Raw genomic sequence first — 24,430 nt, 5'->3', positions numbered from 1 at the left:
ACGATCTGGGGTTGGGAGATAGAGAGAGAGAGCAAAAAGAAGGTTAGTCCTTCGACCCGGAAACAATTCCCTGAGTGGCTTTTCAGGAATGCCTCTGGCCGTGGGTTACTGTTTAACTGCAGCGGCCCACGAGGGACAACACTGGGGGGAGCCCTGCCTGGAGGAGGAGGGGAGGAGGAGGGGGAGGGGAGGAGGAGGGGGAGGGGGGAGGAGGGGAGGAGGAGGGGGAGGGGAGGAGGAGGGGGAGCCCTGCCTGGAGGGAGAGGAAGTGCTTAGGAAGGACTTGGCAGAGAGCCAATCCAAACAGGGAACACACTCTAGGAGAAGCCCCGCCTCCAACACCTCACAGCAGCCTGGTGTTCTCCTGGTGGAGACAGGAGCCTTTGCAGGCTGGAAGGGTCTGAGGCTGAAAGGGTCTGAGGCTGAAAGGGTCTGAGGCTGGAAGGGTCTGAGGCTGGAGGGTCTGAGGCTGGAGGGTCTGAGGCTGGAGGGTCTGAGGCTGGAAGGGTCTGAGGCTGGAGGGTCTGAGGCTGGAGGGTCTGAGGCTGGAGGGTCTGAGGCTGGAGGGTCTGAGGCTGGAAGGGTCTGAGGCTGGAGGGTCTGAGGCTGGAAGGGTCTGAGGCTGGAAGGGTCTGAGGCTGGAGGGTCTGAGGCTGGAAGGGTCTGAGGCTGGAGGGTCTGAGGCTGGAGGGTCTGAGGCTGGAGGGTCTGAGGCTGGAGGGTCTGAGGCTGGAAGGGTCTGAGGCTGGAGGGTCTGAGGCTGGAGGGTCTGAGGCTGGAGGGTCTGAGGCTGGAAGGGTCTGAGGCTGGAGGGTCTGAGGCTGGAGGGTCTGAGGCTGGAAGGGTCTGAGGCTGGAGGGTCTGAGGCTGGAAGGGTCTGAGGCTGGAGGGTCTGAGGCTGGAGGGTTTGTCGTAGGGCTCTGAAACGGTCGTCAGCTCTTCACAGACACAGGGTCGTTTAACCTGCTGTTTGTCTTCAGATAGAAGCCTCACACACACAGTAGACACCCAAATACAGAAGGCTGTGTCTCTCGGTCTGATTCAAATGGAAGTGGTTACACAATCTAAGCTGTACAGGATGTGAATATCACAGGTCTTATCTAATACACTGACTAATACACTGACTCTAATAAGTAATGTCTCTAATACACTGCCTCTAATTCACGGCCTCTAATTCACAGCCTCTAATTCACGGCCTCTAATTCACTGCCAAGGGGTTTGTTAGGGTTAGATTAGGTGAATAAATCTCTAGCATGCAGTAAACCACATCTATCACTCTGCCTTAACTCCTGGTGACGTTGTGTGGGTCAGGTCTGTCATAAGACAATGTTTCTGTAGGTTGTCAAATATCCAGTGAAGGGTAAAACAAATTCCCTTAGGCAACATTTTACATGCCATGTAAGGTAATTTATTATCAGCTTCCTTGATTCATTGGATTCTGTTGTCTAAAAATAATTTTAAGTCTGACATTCGAGGTACCCAAAAGTAATTACTTTATTCTTGAGGGGAAAAAGAAAAAAAACATACAAACATCAGTTACACTGTTTATAATCAGGAAGGAAACAGGCTCATCAGGACTTAAGGTTACTTGGTTTTGAGGCCAGGGTGTAGCTGATTAGTGAGTTAAACTAGACATGACTGCGCACCAGGCAGGTGGATGAGACCATGACAAGCACAGCTACAAGGCTGGATTAAGAGACGCTTGGAGACGTGTTACCAGGTGACGGCAGCAACCAAGATGACTTTGGGCAGCTTCCCTGGAGGCAAACAGCCTGATTTGAGCACTGAAGGCAACTTCAAAAGGAAAACTCCATGATGTTCAGGAGCAGCTGGATCATGTCCAGGCAGCTGTCTTACTGTGAGTTTACAGCAAGGCCTTCCCCTCACCCCTTCCCCTCACCTGTGACAGAAGAGGTCTTAAAGACGCACTTCAGAAAATGGGAGGTACTGCCAAATGTAATACAGGAGTGGCCTTTGTTCAAAACCAAAACAGAAGAGGTGAATGCCATTCAGCCGCCATTTTGGATTTTTAAACAAAGAACACTTATTTGTAAATGACCTTCCATCCTACTGGCAGAAAGACTGGGTGAACTGAGTGTTTCAAACTGATCCATGGAGTTCAAAAAGGAATACACTGACCAAATAAAAATTACAAGTATATTACAAAGCACACAAAGCAATTTAAAGACAATTGCTGCAGGTAAATAAACTTCAGAGTCAGCATAATAGTATGTATGTATGTATGTATGTATGTATGTATGTATGTATGTATGTATGTATGTATGTATGTATGTATGTATGTATGTATGTATGTATGTATGTATGTATGTATGTATGTATATATATATATATATGTATATATATATATATATATATATATATATATATATATATATATATATATATATATATATATATATGACGTAATAAGTGCAAAGAGAAGAGCTTGCTTTGCAGAAAGCCAAGTGAAATCTGCCCCCAGGAGAATTCAAGCCAGTTCAAATGACAGGAAATGAAAACTGGACTCGGATAGTCAAAATTGCTCTGGGCGGAGATGACATCAGCGCAGTGGAGAAACTCTACTGCCTGTGTTTATTCCCAAACTGCATCAGGACCTTGTGTACCATGGCACTTGGTCAAATGTTCTTCTCAATCCATGTTCCTGACCAGAAAACCAACCAAAACTCCAGACATATCTGTGGTCTGGAAGTCAGGCTAAGCTATCAAGTCTACGCAAGTAAACGTTACGGACCACGACTGCAAAAACACTCAATTTATCAAGTAATATGTAAAAATAGACACAAAGAATAATCTCAAATTCCAGCTTGCATTAAAGTGTCAACATCTGAAATGTACAAAGGCCCAGCTGCTGAAGTTCTGACCTGGAGCCAGTGTTAGCTAACAGGAGACAGGAGCTAGCTGAGGTATGTTTACAGTTAAGTACAGACGTAGCCCGCTCCAACTGCAGCAAGCTTCGTAAGGTACTGAAGTTTACAGTTATCTCATGGGGAAACCTATGTAAAGACCTTGAGTCTACAGTACAAAGATACAAAATATTAAAGATTAGTCATGCTTTGTCAGTCTAAACCGTATATTGATGATACACTTGGCAAATTATGTTGAAAAGTTCAATGCAATGCGTCTCTGCCTTAGTGAATGCTACTCTACTTTGCGTATAAGCAGTCTAGACCAGCCATTCCCACTTTGTGGCCCACTTCTTGCATAGCTCAAATGCCTCCCAACACATCCCCACTTAATTGGCGTTTATCACACGTTATCCATAGGGTACAAATACAGCAGACAAATTATTTATGTACAGAGTTAACATTAACCACCAGCAAGCAAGCTGCCAGATAATTGAGTCCATTATAATGTAGCAAAAAATTGTAAGCTAGCTAGCCTAGCTAACGTTACTGCTCAAATCCGAGATAGCTAGAGCTAGCCTAGCTAGCTACTTCTGTGTGGGTGAGATAAACCTTACCTTTGTAATTGTCAATGTAGCTTGAAATGTACAATTTGAACCCCTTTTCCCTTTTGCTTGAAGGGCAGCACCATAGACTCCTATGTACATTGTTGATTGTCATTTTGGGAAGGCAACCCGAACGCCATAAAAATGAAATTTTCTGTTTGAACTACCGTAACGGCTCGCTACCGGAACATTTTGACCTGGATTATGCAATATGCGGAAGTGACGAGTGCATAGGAGATAGAAGTGGCGCATGCAAGTAAGGCGGAAATGTCTGTCAACGTGCCAAGCGTAACTATTGGTGTTTCGGTCATAATGAATTAAAGGCAAAATGTCATTTTAAAATTAGTAAGAATTTAAATAATCATTTACCAACAGTATTTTTATATTTATTCATACTCAAGTTGTTTTCATTGGTTTGGCGGCCCACCTGTATTAACGTAGCGGATCACAGGTTGGGAATCGCTGGTCTAGAACATGCAAGTGTAACAGAGGTATCACACTGCTGTGGCACATTCAGTCTGGTGACTGCTGGGATGTTTCCTGACTGACTCACCAGCACACCGCCTGCATTTGTTACTCAACACTACACTGACTCTGAACAAAAAAAATAGATCAAATCCAGATTTCATGCGCATCATTTGTTTTCCTTAATATATTTATATATTTTTACATATCGAACACACCCTTTCCTAATCACAACCATAGTCCTACTAAAGGCTGATTTTGCACCACGTTCAGACTAGGTGTCAGATCACCAGCAGATGTCACTGTGAAGCTTGCACCTAACCCTGTCTGATAAACACCAGACTGCATTTGGTTTCTTCCCCTGAGATCTGAGAGGTGTGAAAATAACTAACTGATTCAAGACCATAATGCCATGAATTTTACAGATCAACAGCTATTATTATTCGAAAATACAGTTGGGTCCAAAGATCTGAGACAACTTTGAACTAAGATTGAACTTTTCACTCATTGTTAATGTTTTCATTTGTAATAATCGTTGAAAATTGAAATTGCATTCAAAACAAATGCAACATTTGTACTGCTTGATTAGCGGTCTCAGACTTTTGGGCCGTACCAAAATAAATGCTTTCTTAGTCAAATGTAAGTACTATATTACGATTAAAAGTGTGGTTAAATGTGACATAAAGTCATCGGTTACTTCCTACAGTAACTGAAGTTTACATAAGGACGTTTAGTGGGTTGAATTCTAACTCTAGATCATCTTCAGCAAATACTAGAGAAATAACACTTCACCTGTTGGTATAACGACCATGAAGTTTTCTATCACTAAAAAGTACCTTAAATATTAAATCCTTACCAACAAGAAAACAACAATAAACCTTGTCTAATCACAGGAAGCAGAAGCCCAATCAAGTTATACCGAGAAGCAGATATATAAAGAGATTCAAGAAATGTTACGCCAATTAAATATTCATTAAAATCTTCAAATCTGATGAAGTGTTGGTAAGCTGAAGGCAGCCAAATCCCATCCACAACACTCTGTATTTACTGGTCTCCATCACAGACCACACAGACCTGGTCATGAAGCCACTGATGACAAAGCATGTCTGGAGACACACCTGGACCAGCAGAGGGATCAAAGTGGCTCTGAAGATTAAAGATAAAAGCCAGCGTCCTGGTGTTAACCAGTGACAGGCCCCTGGATCAGAACCAGATGAACAACACACAACCTGTCAGAGACGCCACACCAGGGAGAAAAGCCCCCCCCTGCCCCTTCTACATGTTGACACGGGGGCCGCCCCCCCTGCCCCTTCTACATGTTGACACGGGGGCCGCCCCCCCTGCCCCTTCTACATGTTAACACGGGGGCCGCCCCCCCTGCCCCTTCTACATGTTAACACGGGGGCCGCCCCCCCTGCCCCTTCTACATGTTGACACGGGGGCCGCCCCCCCTGCCCCTTCTACATGTTAATATGGGGGCCGGTGGGGGGGTCCCCCAGGGCGAGGGCCTGCAGGTTGTGGCACTGCAGCAGGAAGCCCTCAGCCCCCCCCAGGGGGTTGCTGTAGAACAGGTTCTGCTCAGGGGGCAGGCCCCCGTCGGAGCCCCAGTCAGAGTCAGAGTCGGCGCTGGCCTCGGTGGCGGTGGGCGGGTAGCTGAGCTGCTCCAGCTGCTCCAGCAAGTCGCTGAACTGCAGCGCAGCGCTGCCCTCCGACCGCACCGAGCACGCCGGGAAGTTGACCATGGAGCTGGCCTCCGAGGGCGCGTCGGAGCCTGGCAGGAGCAGACAGGACACGTCAGGGCCGCCGCCGTATGACTCCCCTGCGGAGCTCAGCCCCAGCTGGTCCAGAGAGCTGCAGGACGAGCGGTTATTGGCCAGAGAGCTGGTCTCGGAGCGGGGGCAGCAGGGGAAGGGGTCGGCCAGGTCCTCAGGACTCCGGCACGGCACCCTGGGGGCCCCTGTCCCCCGCAGCCCGCAGGCGTAGGCCTCGGCCCCCCCCCCATAGAAGGACATCTCTGCGGGATCGTCATCTATGAACTCCTCTGTCACCTGGAGAGGAGAGGGGGGGAGGCAGAACACGGGCTTCTGACCAGCACGAAGAATCTCTGCCTCAAACGCCTCCGGTGTAAGAAACCCTTTGCTCTCCCTCCCTCCCCCATAAAACCCAGCCCCCCTCCTCCCCCCTTGCTCAGTGTGCTCAGTGCCGCTGTGGGAGGGCAGCATTTGGGAGGGGCTACTCTCTACACACTGAGGCGGGTGGAGGAGGGCTGCAGCCCTGCTAGTGGGGGCACCTTGGACTGCAGGGGGGGGCGGGGGGGCCTTGACACGGTCCTCCTTCGAGGGGCTGGAGGGCCTGGCAGACTGCGGGGGCTGAGGCTGCTGGGGGGCTGGAGGCTGGCTGGGGCCGGGGCCGGGGCCAAGCCTGGGGCCGGGGCTGTGCTGGGGCTGGAAGCGGGCTGGGGAGCTGGACAGGTGCATAGAGTGGAAGGAGAGCGATCCTGAGGCAGGGGAGCCTGGCAGTCTGAGGCTGTCATTGAACGACAAACTCTAAATAAGACAAGGGAGACACAAGAAAGGAGAGGGAGAGAAGGAGAGGGGGGGAGATGAGAGAAAGCGAGAGATAAGATATTCATTAGTTTCCAAAGGTAGTGGAACTGCCCATCCCTCAGAGCTGGTTCATGCATCACTTCTTACCTGTTTTGGCACATCTGAAGCCAGTGAGCGTGCCGACATCCTCACCTTGCTGTTCCTCCTGCAGAGACACAACACTTATTACGCTGCCAACAGCGGGAAGAGACATGGACACAACATGCCATGACCGTCCCTGCATGAGAGACACGGCCCACACACCTCTGGTATGGTGTTCTCCTGGCTCCGCTCTCCCTCACATACTCCACCAGCTGCTTCTGGGTCCTCCCACTAGCACGACACACCAGGAGTCAAGCACACACAACCACAAAGGACCACACAAAAGCAACATTAAAGAGTGTGTATGTGGTTGTATAAAGGCTCATGCCGTCCGGCATGCAGCACAGCGAGCCTGAGCACCTGTATCTGAAGGAGGAGCCTCTGCTGAAGAAGATGGCTCGTGACTTGGGCTGTGGCTGGTCCAACAGGCGGAAGAAGGAGTGGTGCTCCACACAGTTCTTCCAGAAGATCTTGCACTGGTCTCGGCTGGCCATCATGAACTCCAGGGTGTCTTGGTGGGGGCCCTGGAGAACAACCAGACTGACCTTAAATATAAATATATATATATATATATATATATATATATATATATATATATATATATATATATATATATATATATATATATATATATATATATATATATATATATATATATATATATATATATATACTTATGGTGGGCATAGATTTTTTTTAAATCTAGATTAATCTCCCTAATCTTGGAATTAATCTAGATTAATTTAGACTAAAATGGCTCATTTGAATTCCGCCGAAGGCATTCAGATTGTGGAGCTATACATTCTGTGGCATGTCTGTGTCATTTAATAAATCCATGCATTTAGGAATGTGTTATAGTGTCTTGTGTCATGAAGAGTTTGCCCGCCAGCGCCAACGTGTTCTTGGAGTTATCCAAACTTTACTCTCTTCTGGATTTAGCCGACATTGGCAATATCATATCTGTGAGGTTTAGAGTGGAGTTTAGTGAGAAAATGTTTCTTCATGCGCCGAAACCTGGGCAAACATTTTGTTTTTGTAAGTAAAACATCTGTCTCACTTTCCTGAAGGACAATGTCACACCCTGGGTCAGATCTTCACTTGATTCATTTTAGTGAATCACGGACACATGGATGTTTGGTGGGGCTGAATACAATACTCACATGAACCTCTGGGTGGAGCTTGATCAGGAATCGTTTCCTCTTGAAGCTCAGCTTGCGAATCTTAGACCAGTTGAAGGTGTTTATTTTGGTGTTGCCCTGAGGGAGGTGAAGTTGCCAGATAAGCAGCCAGTCAGACGAGGACTTTGAGACACTCTTACAAGGTGTGTGTGTGTACACACACAAGTGTATTAGTGTGTGTGTGGCTTTAATACACACCCAAGAGGGAGTGTGTGTACATGTGTTTGATACACTCCCTTATAAGCTGATAGCATGTGTATTTGATACATTGGAGGATGTGTGATTCACCTGGAACACCTGCAGTCCTAGGTGAGCCACAGCCAGACTGATCCTGGTGCCCTCCCGGTCAGCTGCAAGGTGCAGGCGCACTCCGTACATCTCCAGCTTGCGAGCGATCTCCAGGACCTGGAAGTCGGACTCAGCAGGGGTCTGGCCTCTGAGGGAGACAGCAGGATCAGGATTCATGAGATAGGAACCTTCAGACAGACGGTCCTTCAGCTGGGCCCTCCAGCTTTGCTGCTGGAGAACCACCATTCAGTAGACCTGATTCTGTTTTTCAACCAGTTGCTATTAGATGGAGGTCTGGAGCCCTACAGGAGGGTCCTCACCAGTGACAGAGCTGAGGACATCTGTGGGCGTGGCTCCTCAGGGCCTGTGTGTGTGTGTGTGTGTGTGTGTGTGTGTGGAGGGGGGGAGGGTCTATCAAGACCTCAAAGAAATCCATCTGTTTGCCTGTTTTATCCATCCACCTCATAATAAGAGGATATCCCAGGCTGGAAATGTTCTTCCAGTTTGAGGAACCTAAGCTGCTACCTCATCAACATAGTCTAATTTTACTCATCCTTTAATCAGGGGAAATCTCCTTAGTGGCCTCTCTCCCTCCCTCTTCCCTGCCCCTCCCTCCCCTGGCCATCCCCCCTGCCCCTCCCTCCCACCCTTGTCCCTCCCTCCCTTGTCCCACTGGCCGTATGGTCTTAGACTTGGATTAGGACAAGGTGCCACAGAAACAGCTTGCCTACCCTGCCCTGTTAACCCCCGCCCTGCCCTACTCTATCCAGCCCAGCCCAGCCTGGAGATGGAGCAGTCCTTCAGGCTGCCTACTGTAGCAGTCCTCTGCCAGGCTGAAGAAGAGGCAGACATTCAGAGAGGGAGCCACTAAAGCAGGGACAATAGGGTGTGAACAGGGGAGCTGATTGTGGGAAAGTGCAGTGAGTGGTTTTGTGAAAGCACCAGATTACCATTAACAGCACAGCATTGACTCCACGCCAGCCCTCCTCAATACGGCCGGTCACAGTTGTCTGATAAATCTCTCACGTCTCCACCAGAAAGTTTTACACTAATCCCAACGTTTAGCCCACATTCCCACCAAGTTCTCACAAACAAGCAGCACTTGTGTCTGTGTGTGTTACGCTCTGAACAGACACCAAGCACCAGGGGCTGGAGGACCCGGATGAAGGGACCACAGTCTTGGTTCATCCAGTGGAACATTCCACAGAACGGTAACATTAAATCACATCCCTGTCCCTGAGAGATGCGAGCCACAGACACAGTAAGAGATTCCTGAGGAGCACAGGCTCTTCACAGAGGTCCCGCTTTAGGGGGCGGGGGGAGGAACAAGTGCTAGGAGAGAGGAAGGAGGGAGAGTTAGAGGAAGACAAGAGAGACAGGAGAGAGACTCACAGGTGCCTGCTGTGCAGTTCTATGATCCTGTCCTGGACTTTGTCCTGGTACGGCAGCAGCTTGTTCACACGCAGGAAATCCCTGTCGGCCATGTCATCATAGTCCCCTATCTCCGCTGCCAGGGACGAACAATGTGTGTGTGTATGAGAGAGAGAGAGATGGGGGGGGGGGGAGAGAGAGAGAGAGAGATAAGAAGGATAACCGACAATCATTCATCAATGTAATAAGACAGTACTTATTATTGTGTGTGTGGGTGGGAGTTAACAGGTTAAAGCAGACGTACACTGCAGCAGGTGGGAGGCCAGCAGGGCCCCTGTGTTCTCTGTGCAGCTCAGCCGGCCGTCTGTCAGGTCCCTCTTCACCTGCAGGGAGAACAGGTACCTGGGGGAGAGAGGGGGCTCAGCCGGGGTCTGGACCCTCTACACACTCACACAGGAAGTAGTGCAGCTGAGGAAGAAGTGACCTCACAGTGTCAGTGTTGAGGCAGCATACCTGGTGTACTCTTCTTGCAGCTGACCAGGGTCTGGAGGAAAGAACTTGACAGACAGCCGGAAGAGAGTGTTCCCTGGTCCTGAAACGTGCACACACAAAGACAAGAGTCACACACACTCAGTTTGTCCTTGCGTCAAGTAATACATGGGATTACAGTGACAGGAGTGAAGCTGGTGCAAACGTACTTCTCACTTGTTTCACCAGCAGCTTATTGAGCTCCAACCAAACCTGAAAGTAGCAGGGGAAGAGGTGAGAACCCTTCAGTTTAATACACACAAGCCTAGCCCTAACCCCATCCCAAACTAAGGACAAACTATACAGCGCTGTTCCCAGAACGCTCCTCCCTCCCACCTCCCCTGCTCCTCCTCAACATCTGGGTCTGATAGAGGAATGCACTCCTCCATCGCTCCACCTTCTCTTCCCTCTGAGCAGCACAGCTCTGAGCAGCACAGCTCTGAGCAGCACAGCTCTGAGCAGCACAGCTCTGAGCAGCACAGCTCTGAGCAGCACAGCTCTGAGCAGCACAGCTCTGAGCAGATAGTTGTCTGTTGTCTTACTCCCCACTGACAGATCTCAGGTAGCTAATTCATGTCTTGTTTTTCACATAACTGGGTCAAAGACAACATGAGCCACTTGGGCCAGTCCTAACAGCAGCCCCAAGCAGTTTAACAGAGTTACAAAACATCTATTGGCAAGTCAAGATTGAATGAAATGACGGTTTTCCGTCAAGTACATATTGACTTTCCAACAAGCTTTAAAGTGATCCCGCTGAACAAAAAACATCTGTCCCTGGATGGAGGCTAGATGTCGTAAACCTCACAGACCTCACACTCTGAAATGTGTCTTGAAGTCGTCTCTGCTCTGTTCTCTTTCAGCTGGTCATGTGACTGTTTCATATCTGACCTGAAGAGGAGCAGCAGCAGTGTCTTAATCCACCATGATCTGCTGGCTTCAGTTCCAGGTAAGTTTCAGGAACATCACATTCTTACATTTTTATATTTGTTTGCTTAAACCAGACAAGTTAAAATCCTCACTTCTTAAAGTCGAATGCAAACCTCTGATGTCCAGCTGTAATAATACTAATATATGAACTTCCTGTCACCGTCCATAGTTGATGTTACAGACCACTGTCTTTCTGAACAGGAGAGTACCTACCCAGTTCATCTGCATGTTCTGGAACTCCAGGCCAAAGTAATCACTCTCGATAATGTTGCATCTCCGGAACACCTCAGAATGAAGGGTCTGTCCGTCTACCTTCGACTACAGAGAGACAGAAAGTGACATTAGCTCATATTTCACAACATGGAAGGACATGCATTCAGCAGAACCTGAATTCCCTGTGCAATTTTCTAACCGCCTTCCAATCAGCTTGTTCCTGTTTCAGTGGAGACAGATTTGTGGCTGTCAAAGGGGTGAAACACAAAGTTCATGTGACTGTTACTGTCTAGAAATGATTCCCTTGACTGTCTTCACAGCCTTGTATTAATAGGTACCAGCCTTGTATTGATAAGTACCAGCCTTGTATTGATAGGTACAAGTCTTGTGTTAATAGGTATCAGTCTTGTGTTGATAGGTACCAGCCTTGTGTTGATAGGTACCAGCCTTGTATTGATAGTTACCAGCCTTGTATTGGTAGTTACCAGCCTTGTATTGATAGGTACCAGCCTTGTATTGATAGGTACCAGCCTTGTATTGATAGTTAGCAGCCTTGTATTGATAGTTACCAGCCTTGTATTGGTAGGTACCAGCCTTGCGTTGATAGTAACCAGCCTTGTATTGATAGTTAACAGCTTTGTATTCATAGGTACCAGCCATGTATTGATAGGTACCAGCCTTGCATTGGTAGGTACCAGCCTTGCATTGATAGGTACCAGCCATGCATTGATAGGTACCAGCCTTGCATTGATAGGTACCAGCCTTGCATTGATAGGTACCAGCCTTGCATTGATAGGTACCAGCCTTGCATTGATAGGTACCAGCCTTGCATTGATAGGTACCAGCCTTGCATTGATAGGTACCAGTCTTGGTCGGATGGCATGGCACCTTGGCATTAGTTTGGGCTGTTTGTGTGTTTCTGCGTGACCAGCATGGGAATGAGCACAGGAGTCACAGGGAGGGGAAAGACCTGGAGAAGTTGACCTTAGCTACACTGTGGGGTTTGTTTTCACTAAACCCCGGGCTAATTACTATGTGCTAGGAACACAAGGCATTTTGGGTTTGGAATCCGAGCCTGTGACTTCCAGAGAAAATTATAGAGGCAGACATCTGTTAGTAATGTCAAATTGTATTTTTAAAACACGCATAAAAAAAGGACTGGTTTGCTTTGGCAAAACTGAAGCAAATGTCTCGTGATGACTCGCGATAGAGATCCAGCTCAGCTGGATCTGAAGGCTGTGTGTTTACGCTTGTTGCTGGTACACTTGCATGCATGCCCAGTTAAGACCCTCATTTGTTTCCACCAGATGTTGAAAGTCAGAAGCGAATTCCGGAACTCCAAACATGGTTACAGTACAGTACTAATCCACAGAACAACACCAGAAGTCTCCATGAACTCTTATCTCTAGATTACAGGACTGAATCTGAACCACACAAGTGGACCCCTGCTGTCTGGGTTAACCATCAGCCATCTACAGGACTGTCTCACCAGGGAGGGAGAGGAGGGAGAGAGCTGCTTTGATTGGAAACTGATACTTAGAGCCTCTCTCTCTTCCTCCTCAACAGTCCCAGTTCTGAGGGAGCGATGACCTTCTCTCCTCTGCTCTGATTGCTCCCAGACAGGATAAGGTATACTAGCACACAGACCTCCTGCTACAGGGCTCACATTAACCCCTCAGTGTCCCAACAGCCTTTCTAATGAGCATTTCATACCCTTCTTGTGGTTTATTGCTTTAATAATATATCAGTCCCACCACAATACTACTACACAATACTAAACTAAAGGCAAACACACACAATTAGACTGCTGGGCCCAGGGCCTTGCTGACAGACCCATTAACTCAGACGCAGGCCTTTAGAAGTGGCCTGTTCAGCAACAACACTGAAGGGGGGTGAACACGTCTCTAATCTCAGCTCTTGTCTCTTATCGCTTCCTGACTTCCTAGACCTGGTTTGTTACACTGACAGTGTGGTCAGCCAGGTCAGGGGTCACCAACCAGCCCAGCGCTACAGCAGCAGGGATTAGGCTGCAGCAGATGTTCCTCTGGCCGTGAAATGTTCCCTGTGTTTACAGTGTGGGGGTCAGTGGGAGAGCCTGGCTCCCCTGCCGCTAAACAAACAAGGCCAGGGGCCAGCCGGGGGCCAGCCGGGGGACAGACGGGGGACAGACAGGGGACAGACGGGGGCCAGCCGGGGGCCAGCCGGGGGACAGACGGGGGCCAGACAGGGGACAGACAGGGGACAGACAGGGGACGCAAGCTACAACCAGAACAATGTATCTGGAGGCCATTTTGTTGACTTCAGGTCAGGTTGGAGGGTGTGAGAGCATCACACACAACACAGTGGGACATGCATCACTTTGGCCTGTCACACTGGACTGAGATACACTGCACTGTTTCCCATCCATCGGATCACAGATCCTGAGAATTCCTGGGAGAGGCCCTGGGAGGAGGCCAGGGAGAGGCCCTGGGAGGAGGCCAGGGAGGAGGCCCAGGGAGGAGGCCCAGGGAGGAGGCCCAGGGAGGAGGCCCAGGGAGGAGGCCCAGGGAGGAAGCCAGGGAGAGGCCCTGGGAGAGGCCCTGGGAGAGGCCCTGGGAGAGGCCCTGGGAGAGGCCCTGGGAGAGGCCCTGGGAGAGGCCCTGGGAGGAGGCCCTGGGAGGAGGCCCTGGGAGGAGGCCCTGGGAGGAGGCCCTGGGAGGAGGCCCTGGGAGGCCAGGGAGAGGCTCTGGGAGGAGGCCCTGGGAGGAGGCCCTGGGAGGAGGCCCTGGGAGGAGGCCCTGGGAGGAGGCCCTGGGAGGAGGCCAGGGAGAGGCCCTGGGAGGAGGCCAGGGAGGAGGCCCAGGGAGGAGGCCCTGGGAGGAGGCCCTGGGAGGCCAGGGAGAGGCTCTGGGAGGAGGCCCTGGGAGGAGGCCCTGGGAGGAGGCCCTGGGAGGAGGCCCTGGGAGGAGGCCCTGGGAGGAGGCCCTGGGAGGAGGCCAGGGAGAGGCCCTGGGAGGAGGCCAGGGAGGAGGCCCAGGGAGGAGGCCAGGGAGGATGCCCTGGGAGGAGGCCCTGGGTGAGGCCCTGGGTGAGGCCCTGGGTGAGGCCCTGGGTGAGGCCCTGGGTGAGGCCCTGGGTGAGACCCTGGGTGAGACCCTGGGTGAGACCCTGGGTGAGGCCAGGGAGAGGCCAGGGAGAGGCCAGGGAGAGGCCCGACAGACAGCTGGCGAAGGCTGCTGGTCAGATAATGACAACCAGGCTAGCGCTAAGCAGGATCAGGACACCTGGGTCTCCTGGCTGTAGCCTGCTGTGTCGCGTAGGGGCTCTGTGGGGACAGACTGGAGTCTGGAGGAGGGGATCCCTCACTGAACTGCTACTCTAACATCAGTCAGGATGTGTCTCAGTTAGTCGTCTTCCCTGAGGGTTTAGCTAGGTTATGGTGGCTGCCCAGTGTAGAGGCAGAGAGGCAGGGAGGTGTGGCTGGTGGCTGCCCAGTGTAGAGGCAGAGAGGCAGGGAGGTGTGGCTGGTGGCTGCCCAGTGTAGAGGCAGAGAGGCAGGGAGGTGTGGCTGGTGGCTGCCCAGTGTAGAGGCAGAGAGGCAGGGAGGTGTGGCTGGTGGCTGCCCAGTGTAGAGGCAGAGAGGCAGGGAGGTGTGGCTGGTGGCTGCCCAGTGTAGAGGCAGAGAGGCAGGGAGGTGTGGCTGGTGGCTGCCCAGTGTAGAGGCAGAGAGGCAGGGAGGTGTGGCTGGTGGCTGCCCAGTGTAGAGGCAGAGAGGCAGGGAGGTGTGGCTGGTGGCTGCCCAGTGTAGAGGCAGAGAGGCAGGGAGGTGTGGCTGGTGGCTGCCCAGTGTAGAGGCAGAGAGGCAGGGAGGTGTGGCTGGTGGCTGCCCAGTGTAGAGGCAGAGAGGCAGGGAGGTGTGGCTGGTGGCTGCCCAGTGTAGAGGCAGAGAGGCAGGGAGGTGTGGCTGGTGGCTGCCCAGTGTAGAGGCAGAGAGGCAGGGAGGTGTGGCTGGTGGCTGCCCAGTGTAGAGGCAGAGAGGCAGGGAGGTGTGGCTGGTGGCTGCCCAGTGTAGAGGCAGAGAGGCAGGGAGGTGTGGCTGGTGGCTGCCCAGTGTAGAGGCAGAGAGGCAGGGAGGTGTGGCTGGTGGCTGCCCAGTGTAGAAGCAGAGAGGCAGGGAGGTGTGGCTGGTGGCTGCCCAGTGTAGAGGCAGAGAGGCAGGGAGGTGTGGCTGGTGGCTGCCCAGTGTAGAGGCAGAGAGGCAGGGAGGTGTGGCTGGTGGCTGCCCAGTGTAGAGGCAGAGAGGCAGGGAGGTGTGGCTGGTGGCTGCCCAGTGTAGAGGCAGAGAGGCAGGGAGGTGTGGCTGGTGGCTGCCCAGTGTAGAGGCAGAGAGGCAGGGAGGTGTGGCTGGTGGCTGCCCAGTGTAGAGGCAGAGAGGCAGGGAGGTGTGGCTGGTGGCTGCCCAGTGTAGAAGCAGAGAGGCAGGGAGGTGTGGCTGGTGGCTGCCCAGTGTAGAGGCAGAGAGGCAGGGAGGTGTGGCTGGTGGCTGCCCAGTGTAGAGGCAGAGAGGCAGGGAGGTGTGGCTGGTGGCTGCCCAGTGTAGAGGCAGAGAGGCAGGGAGGTGTGGCTGGTGGCTGCCCAGTGTAGAGGCAGAGAGGCAGGGAGGTGTGGCTGGTGGCTGCCCAGTGTAGAGGCAGAGAGGCAGGGAGGTGTGGCTGGTGGCTGCCCAGTGTAGAGGCAGAGAGGCAGGGAGGTGTGGCTGGTGGCTGCCCAGTGTAGAGGCAGAGAGGCAGGGAGGTGTGGCTGGTGGCTGCCCAGTGTAGAGGCAGAGAGGCAGGGAGGTGTGGCTGGTGGCTGCCCAGTGTAGAGGCAGAGAGGCAGGGAGGTGTGGCTGGTGGCTGCCCAGTGTAGAGGCAGAGAGGCAGGGAGGTGTGGCTGGTGGCTGCCCAGTGTAGAGGCAGAGAGGCAGGGAGGTGTGGCTGGTGGCTGCCCAGTGTAGAGGCAGAGAGGCAGGGAGGTGTGGCTGGTGGCTGCCCAGTGTAGAGGCAGAGAGGCAGGGAGGTGTGGCTGGTGGCTGCCCAGTGTAGAGGCAGAGAGGCAGGGAGGTGTGGCTGGTGGCTGCCCAGTGTAGAGGCAGAGAGGCAGGGAGGTGTGGCTGGTGGCTGCCCAGTGTAGAGGCAGAGAGGCAGGGAGGTGTGGCTGGTGGCTGCCCAGTGTAGAAGCAGAGAGGCAGGGAGGTGTGGCTGGTGGCTGCCCAGTGTAGAGGCAGAGAGGCAGGGAGGTGTGGCTGGTGGCTGCCCAGTGTAGAAGCAGAGAGGCAGGGAGGTGTGGCTGGTGGCTGCCCAGTGTAGAGGCAGAGAGGCAGGGAAGTGTGGCTGGTGGCTGCCCAGTGTAGAGGCAGAGAGGCAGGGAGGTGTGGCTGGTGGAACGCCTTACTCAAGCAACAAGGAGGATTTATCCCATCAGATCAACGACCAGTCTTTCCAGTTACACTCAGTCATTTGGTTAGATTACTGGTTGCGTGTGGCGGGTTAGGCTGCAGACAGTCGGCCAGGGACTAAAGCATGCTTTCCAGAAGCAACGACTGTTTAAGTGAAGATTAAAGCCAACACTAGTATCCCTTCAGGGAGAGGCACACTATGTTTGACCACACGGCTTATTCAAGTGACAAGAGCTTGTAGTGTTGCTATGCAATACACAGCGTCAGTAGTTAGTTCGCCTGTTCATCAAATTAGCCATGTCTAGCTCTGTCCGTCACAGAAAGGGTTAACAGTTTAAAGGCCAGTCGTTGAAATTCCTCGGCCAAACTTCCTGTGGGGATTCACCAAGGAGGGGGCCGCACTCCCGATTCCTGAGTGTCCCCCTCACTCTCCCATCACATCCCTCCTTCCCTCCCCTCCCCCCACGTCACCCCCCCCCACACACACACACACACAAACTTTCCCCTCCCCCCACTCTCAACCCCCCCCCCGCTCCCCTCCTCTCTTTTCCACCCAAGCCTGAGACACAACATCAGTTACACAAACTGTTCTTTTAAACACCCGAGGCTGGCCCCCCCTCTCCCTCCAGTTGGTTGGTTGTCAACCTTGCTATTTATGTGCTTGTTTGCTGAGGCTGAGCGAGGCTTGCTCTGCCTCCCCCCCCACCCAAAGCAAGTCTGGGAGCCTGGAGGAGTGCAGAGGGCCGGCTGAGGGGCCGAGCCTGCTGGATAAAGAGGCCTGTGTTCAGCACCCTGCCTCTCGTCCAGCAGCCACAAGGCTGGGCTGTCTGCTGTGGCTAGTGTGGGCGGGCCGGGGCCCATAAGAGGCCTGCCTCCAGAGAGGGGCCTGCCTCCAGAGAGGGGCCTGCCTCCAGAGAGGGGCCTGCCTCCAGAGAGGGTTCTGCCTCCAGAGAGGGTTCTGCCTCCAGAGAGGGTTCTGCCTCCAGAGAGGGGCCTGCCTCCAGAGAGGGTTCTGCCTCCAGAGAGGGGTCTGCCTCCAGAGAGGGTTCTGCCTCCAGGGAGGGTTCTGCCTCCAGAGAGGGGTCTGCCTCCAGAGAGGGGTCTGCCTCCAGAGAGGGGCCTGCCTCCAGAGAGGGGCCTGCCTCCAGAGAGGGGTCTGCCTCCAGAGAGGGTTCTGCCTCCAGAGAGGGGCCTGCCTCCAGAGAGGGGCCTGCCTCCAGAGAGGGGTCTGCCTCCAGAGAGGGGTCTGCCTCCAGAGAGGGGTCTGCCTCCAGAGAGGGGTCTGCCTCCAGAGAGGGGTCTGCCTCCAGAGAGGGGCCTGCTTCCAGCCTGCTGCCTCACTGGCTACCTGAGGCTCCAACTCAGCCTCTCATGTTAGAGGAACAGCTCTGCTTCTGTTTGTGCAGATCAGCAGGGCTGCGTCAGTGACATCACTCCATCCTAACCTCATTCTGAGGCCAGCCTCTCTCTGAGCACCAGCCTCTCTCTGAGCACCAGCCTCTCTCTGAGCACCAGCCTCTCTCTGAGCACCAGCCTCTCTCTGAGCACCAGCCTCTCTCTGAGCACCAGCCTCTCTCTGAGCACCAGCCTCTCTCTGAGCACCAGCCTGCCTCTGCAGGACTCATCCTGAGAGCTCCTCATCAGGAATAACCATTCATAGGGCCGTGAATGTGCTTTGCACCTAGTGTGTGGAGGGGGCAACGTTTGTTGAAGGCCACAGCCATTTGAAACATTCAACACTGCAATTTTGTGTCTATTTTTGCATTCAGCAGAAACACAGAGATAACATGACAAGCCAGGAAGCCAAACCTAAGTGCGGTACAACATCTGTTTGTACTGCTTGCTCCACACACAGTGCCCCCAAAGAAACGTCACACCAAAACATCACGGCAAAACATAAGCGCCACATCAGTGCCATGCTAGCTGTTTCCAGCGGTGCTATTGGGCAGCGCTGAGAGCAGACCTCAGCAGCAGGCTCAACCTTCAGGGTGAATTAACCTGACGGAGAGCAGAGCAGGGGGGTCTACTGGAGGGAACAGGGCAGGGCAGGGTCTACTGGAGGGAACAGGGCAGGGCAGGGTCTACTGGAGGGAACAGGGCAGGGCAGGGTCTACTGGAGGGAACAGGGCAGGGCAGGGTCTACTGGAGGGAACAGGGCAGGGCAGGGTCTACTGGAGGGTACAGGGCAGGGCAGGGTCTACTGGAGGGAACAGGGCAGGGTCTACAGGAGGGAACAGGGCAGGGCAGGGTCTACTGGAGGGAACAGGGCAGGGCCTACTGGAGGGAACAGGGCAGGGCAGGGTCTACTGGAGGGAACAGGGCAGGGCAGGGTCTACTGGAGGGAACAGGGCAGGGCAGGGTCTACTGGAGGGAACAGGGCAGGGCAGGGTCTACTGGAGGGAACAGGGCAGGGCAGGGTCTACTGGAGGGAACAGGGCAGGGCAGGGTCTACTGGAGGGAACAGGGCAGGGCAGGGTCTACTGGAGGGAACAGGGCAGGGCAGGGTCTACTGGAGGGAACAGGGCAGGGCAGGGTCTACTGGAGGGAACAGGGCAGGGCGGGGTCTACTGGAGGGTACAGGGCAGGGCGGGGTCTACAGGAGGGAACAGGGCAGGGCAGGGTCTACTGGAGGGAACAGGGCAGGGCAGGGTCTACTGGAGGGAACAGGGCAGGGCAGGGTCTACTGGAGGGAACAGGGCAGGGCAGGGTCTACTGGAGGGAACAGGGCAGGGCGGGGTCTACTGGAGGGAACAGGGCAGGGTGGGGTCTACTGGAGGGTACAGGGCAGGGCAGGGTCTACTGGAGGGTACAGGGCAGGGCAGGGTCTACTGGAGGGAACAGGGCAGGGTCTACCTACAGGAGGGAACAGGGCAGGGCAGGGTCTACTGGAGGGAACAGGGCAGGGCAGGGTCTACTGGAGGGTACGTCAAACACTATTAAAGTTTGATGGGCTGAAAAGTGTTTCATTTTTCATTCGACAACCCAAGTTCGACTGCCCACTGCAGACAGGTTGTTGTCAGGCAGTAAGACAACATATGGTCCATAAGATTATGAAAGGCCGCCGCAGCAGTGGGCCTCGACCCTGCAGCCAGAGCCGTTATTGTTATGGCTGCCGCAGGATTTAGGTCAGACCAGCTGTTGGGACCACAGCTCAAACAGGCCATAGATCTGTTATCCTATCAACAAACCACATTCCATAACGGAGCAAAACAAAACAGTGTGTCAAGTTAGTGTATTCATTAATGCCCTCCCTGGTGTTCAAACTATACTGGGACGTGTGCAGTCCCTTCAGAACAAGCAGGAAGTCTGGCTGATTTAGTAACTTCCTCATCACTTCCTATTAGCCTTGTGCATGAGGTTCTACAACTTTTCGACCACAAGGCTGACATACGACAGACAGACATGAAAGACAAGACAGACAGGTCATCTCTCCTGTGTCATCAGCAGTGATGACAAATTAAAACTTCATACAAAACAAGACTAAGATATTTGCTTCAGGATTGAATTCCATCTGCTGACTGATATTTTAATTAAAGTTAACATTTTTAAGTTAGACATTTTAAGGGAGGGCAGAACCTACCTCAGGAACAACAGTTTCCCCCATTTCATCAGAATGGCTAATTACTAGAGGAGTAGCTGTGAGGAGACAGCTGTGTGGATGGGGTCTGCATGATGACAAGGTACGCCAGCAGACCCACTTCACACCCCCTAGGCTGCAGACCGGCTCTCCTGTGCTGCTACACGTCTGAATAACCTCAACTCAGACTGCAGCAGAACATTCGTGTTCACTGTCCTAGAACATCACACAGTATTCCTCAAGTGACTGATAATGTGCTTCTCGTCTAAAATAGTGAACCAAACAGCTAACAACACACTGTAGAGGCTGAACAAAATGAGAGACACTCGTTTACAGACAGGGTTGTAATCCTAAACACTTGCCTCTAAACACTGCATGACACATCCACACATGACACATCCACACATGACACATCCACACATGACACATTCACACATGTTCAAATGTTTGAAGGTTTTCTTCTGGTTATAAATGATCAGATTTTCCAGTTGGTTCTACTGTAAACCTACACACGCACACACAAACACACACCATGCCCATCTCACAGGCACAGCCAGGAATATAGTGCCATGGTAAATTACACTAGGTGGCCCACAGTAAGCAGTCTTAAAGAGGATGGGATTTGAGGACCAAAGCCATGTGGCAGCTGTCAGTAACCACAGCGACACGCACACCCTGCTCCCAGAGCACACAGCGTTAGGAACATACAGGCCTTTCCCACACCCCAAAACAATTATCCAAATGGTTGAAATGCAATCTTTTATTTCATCCACTAACCAACATAAAGGAACAGATTACTATGGATTATCTTTAAAATAGACACTAGGCATGGCCATCACCAGTCAGTAATATTGGGCATGTGCATCCCTGGAAACTCACCTCCAGGTCATAGAATTCCTGGGTGTCATCGAGCCCCTGAACACGTATCTGTAGCCCTCGCCCCTGACTTTTGCCCCCGCTGCCCAGGGCAGTGCTGAGGCTCTGGCCAGGTTCCAGGGTGCTGATCCCAGCGTTGAACTGGGCGCCCAGACGTGTTCCCGGGGTCTGCAGGGCCCGGTACGATCCCTCAATCTCGCCCATCCCGGCTCATGCAAACCAGCCACTAACTCTCCTGCAAAACAAATTCAGTTGTCAGGTAGCGTCTTAAGGGGAGATCATTACAAGGTTCCCAGACAACTGCAAGACGTTACTAGTCCTGACAGGTACATTTCTGTGAAGACTGAGAAAACAAACAAACATTGTTTCCAAGATTACATTTGCCAACATAACAGGTATCTTCAACAACTGACACTATGACTAGTAGGCTACCATTCGAGCTGTTTCACTCTGGTTGACCACCGAGTTTGCATCAAATAATTTGCTGAAGAGTAAAACGGGCTAAATAAGCGCTGCCTATTTTTGGAGTGTACTATTCCTGATTTGCTTATTTCTGTTGGCAGGAGTCTGCGGTAGACTAGTGCAGTAGGCTATGTGGCAGGAGACCAGTAGATGTGGCACTAATCATCCCCAAATGACATCTTGTTAAACAAGTACAGCCTGGACAAGAGGGTTCGCGCACCGTCACCTACGATCCACATATCTGAACTAAGGACATGAACCTTAAGGAAAATAATGACATTAACATTCCAATATAAACCCTTTGCCTATGGCGAATTACAAACATTTAAATTACCTGAACATCACAATTACTTGCACCCTGACTACGCAGACCATTATGTTCCGTCTACAAAAGTAAGTTGCATTTAGCATTTTGCGAAACTGAAGAAAACATGATTGAGAGCTCTTCTTCAGATCTGCAACATTCGACGGTGACGTGCACCAAGTGTGGCCAAGGTAAGCTAGCCTAAATCTTGGAGGAAATGTATTGATTAAAATGGTTCATTGGTAAGGTAAAATACAAAGTATTCTGCGAAAACCAACGATATTCCGAGAATTAACCAAATATTTGAATAATTACAAAGTTTCTAGACGAAAAGAAACTATCGACATGAATGCATTAAAAGTATTGAAGCGCCTTGCATAACCTTAACCCTGAAAAAATGAAAAAGTTTCTGCATTTTCTTTATAATTAGTTCACACTGTATAGGTTTCTTGCAAGAAAGACAAAGTTGTGACCATACCTTCTCTTTTGCTCTCGAAATACTTGAACTCAATATTGAGTATGTCCCATGGCCGTCGTGAAAAGAGCGCAGATAACCTAGCCACAAAATAAATTCGTTTGCTACACCCCGGCCGCCCTGCGGTTCTCGACTGAAAAGACCACACTCCTAAGCACAGCACTGCTATGAGAGGATTACGTTCAGCACAGTCACATGACAGTCCGTCACCTTGTTAAAACAAAACGAAAGTTTTAACTGTGTCATTGGACAAGACTGTGATTCGCTTCACCATTGGTTGAGGTTGCACCACCAACTTAACCTACCGTTGGTGATGGTTGAATTATTTTATTAACCCCGTTTGGTTAAAATACATTTTTCTATACTAGACATTTTACAAACAATCAAAATATGTGCCAAAAATTAACTAATGTCTGTGGACCAATTATCAGATTATCTAAAGTTATCGGAAAGATTTGACCAGAAAGTCCGTTGACGCTGTTCTTCAGGCATCATAAAGGAAGATTTCATCAATTTGGAATATTGTGATTTTGTGGAATAATCACAAATGTAAAAACTATTTACATTTTGCACTACACTCAATTCCTGTAATTATTTGTATTTTATATTGTATTTTATATTGTAAATTGGCAACTTATATTTTACTTTTATTGTATATTTTATTTTAATTATATTCCACGTAGTATTGCTAGTTTATGTATCCTTAGTATAGTTAGACCACATATTTAAATGTAAGATTCCTATATGTTTACTGTATGCACCTTCCTGCCAAAGCAAATTCCTTGTCTGTGGAAACTTTCATGGCGAATAAATCCTATTCTGATTCTGATTCTGATTCTGAAATGATTGGGTAGCCTGACCTCTAGTGGCATAACATCGCTTTAAACAATACAAAGGATTATAATGATACTAATAATGCTATACTATCAGCAACAGCGATTAGCCTACTTCACATGTCATGCATGAATAATTTACAATTTTGTATTAAACAATTTAACAGTTGGTTCCACGTTGGTAATCTGAAAGGGTCCCCACAACCGTGATGATATATGCCTACGCAAGTACTCTGCAAATGTATGGGTTATGCTGAGGGTAACATTATAGACAGAAACAACCAGTTCAAACACAATACTTGCAACACATACAGATAGCTTTACTAAGACCATGGAAACTCTTCAAGGAGTAATTCCACTTTCATGGCCATGTAGGTGTGTTATTTCAGGAGATAAGATAACAAGATACATCAGTCTTACAGTTCATCTGTACTTAAAGGTACATTATTGTTTTTGATTCTCAGAGTAATTTAACATTTCGTATCAAATACCCTCAAACATCGTAATTCTATATTCTAATGTGTAGACTGTCTTAAAGCTGTCTTTATTTGAGGGGAGAAATTGTTTCAGTAATCTTATCTGCAAGCTCTTTAGTGCTGACACACACACACACACACACACACACACACACACACACACACTTACACCTGGTTATCATTTGCCACCTCTGTGGAGAGAGACAACATGTACAAATATTTGCCTGATTGGTCAATAATTGGAAAAGAAAATTGGGATTCAATCAACTGGGACTTGTTTATAGATCACTACATTCTACCCAAAGTAAATGAGTCACTGACTAGATTATTTGGAATCACACTGTCCTCCCCGGCTATCCACTCCTGATCACCGTCCTCCCCGGCCATCCAATCCTGAACACACCGCCCTCCCCAGACATCCATCCCTGGACACTAAAGTTCAATTCACGTTAGTCACTGAGTGCATTCACTATTCAAATGTTGACGGTGTATGTGGCTCTCTTCGCTAAAGTGTAAGATTTGGAACCATGTGACTAATGGTTCAAATCCCGTCAAGATTTTGAATTCTGCAGGTTGAACTGTGCTTTTATGGTTCCTTTATCAGGAGTTAAGTCTAACCCTCTAACATGTACATTTTACAATATGTTGACATTTTGAGGAGGAATCCGTCATTGCTGCTTGCAGCTATACTATGGTTTGAATCCTTTCGAACTAAAGTCAAAATCACTAGGATCGCAAAACTTACCTACCCAGCCTTTAATGTAAACTCTATGTTTGCAGATATGCAAACATAGAATAGGCCACTGTATATGGCTGTGGCATTCATGTCCTCTGATGGATTTACAAACCTTGATGATTGTCCGATACATCTTAGAGTGAACAAAT

At 50.6% G+C, this 24,430-nt stretch overlaps 1 protein-coding gene across 1 annotated transcript in view; it reads right to left on the bottom strand.

The window, feature by feature from the left end:
• The window catches only part of farp2 (FERM, RhoGEF and pleckstrin domain protein 2), a 33,842-nt gene extending 11,446 nt beyond the window's left edge, over positions 1-22,396 (bottom strand). Inside the window, exons 1-13 of the mRNA XM_084676007.1 lie at positions 22,240-22,396; positions 20,999-21,230; positions 11,127-11,231; positions 10,157-10,199; positions 9,972-10,050; positions 9,763-9,860; positions 9,480-9,594; positions 8,088-8,235; positions 7,782-7,877; positions 6,982-7,145; positions 6,784-6,852; positions 6,628-6,685; positions 6,225-6,480 (exon numbers count right to left, since the gene is read on the bottom strand). Of these exons, the coding sequence (XP_084532133.1) occupies positions 6,225-6,480; positions 6,628-6,685; positions 6,784-6,852; positions 6,982-7,145; positions 7,782-7,877; positions 8,088-8,235; positions 9,480-9,594; positions 9,763-9,860; positions 9,972-10,050; positions 10,157-10,199; positions 11,127-11,231; positions 20,999-21,199 (1,432 nt within the window). The 5' untranslated portion in view covers positions 21,200-21,230; positions 22,240-22,396. The remainder of the gene's footprint in view (positions 1-6,224; positions 6,481-6,627; positions 6,686-6,783; positions 6,853-6,981; positions 7,146-7,781; positions 7,878-8,087; positions 8,236-9,479; positions 9,595-9,762; positions 9,861-9,971; positions 10,051-10,156; positions 10,200-11,126; positions 11,232-20,998; positions 21,231-22,239) is intronic.
• Between the last annotated feature and the right edge of the window lie 2,034 nt (positions 22,397-24,430).

This window comes from Hypomesus nipponensis, chromosome 16, assembly GCF_054491055.1.
Source record: "Hypomesus nipponensis isolate SF chromosome 16, ASM5449105v1, whole genome shotgun sequence".
In the NCBI taxonomy this organism is placed as follows: domain Eukaryota; kingdom Metazoa; phylum Chordata; class Actinopteri; order Osmeriformes; family Osmeridae; genus Hypomesus; species Hypomesus nipponensis.
Note: the sequence above shows the minus strand (reverse complement) of the source record. Positions and strands in the feature narration are given on the sequence as shown.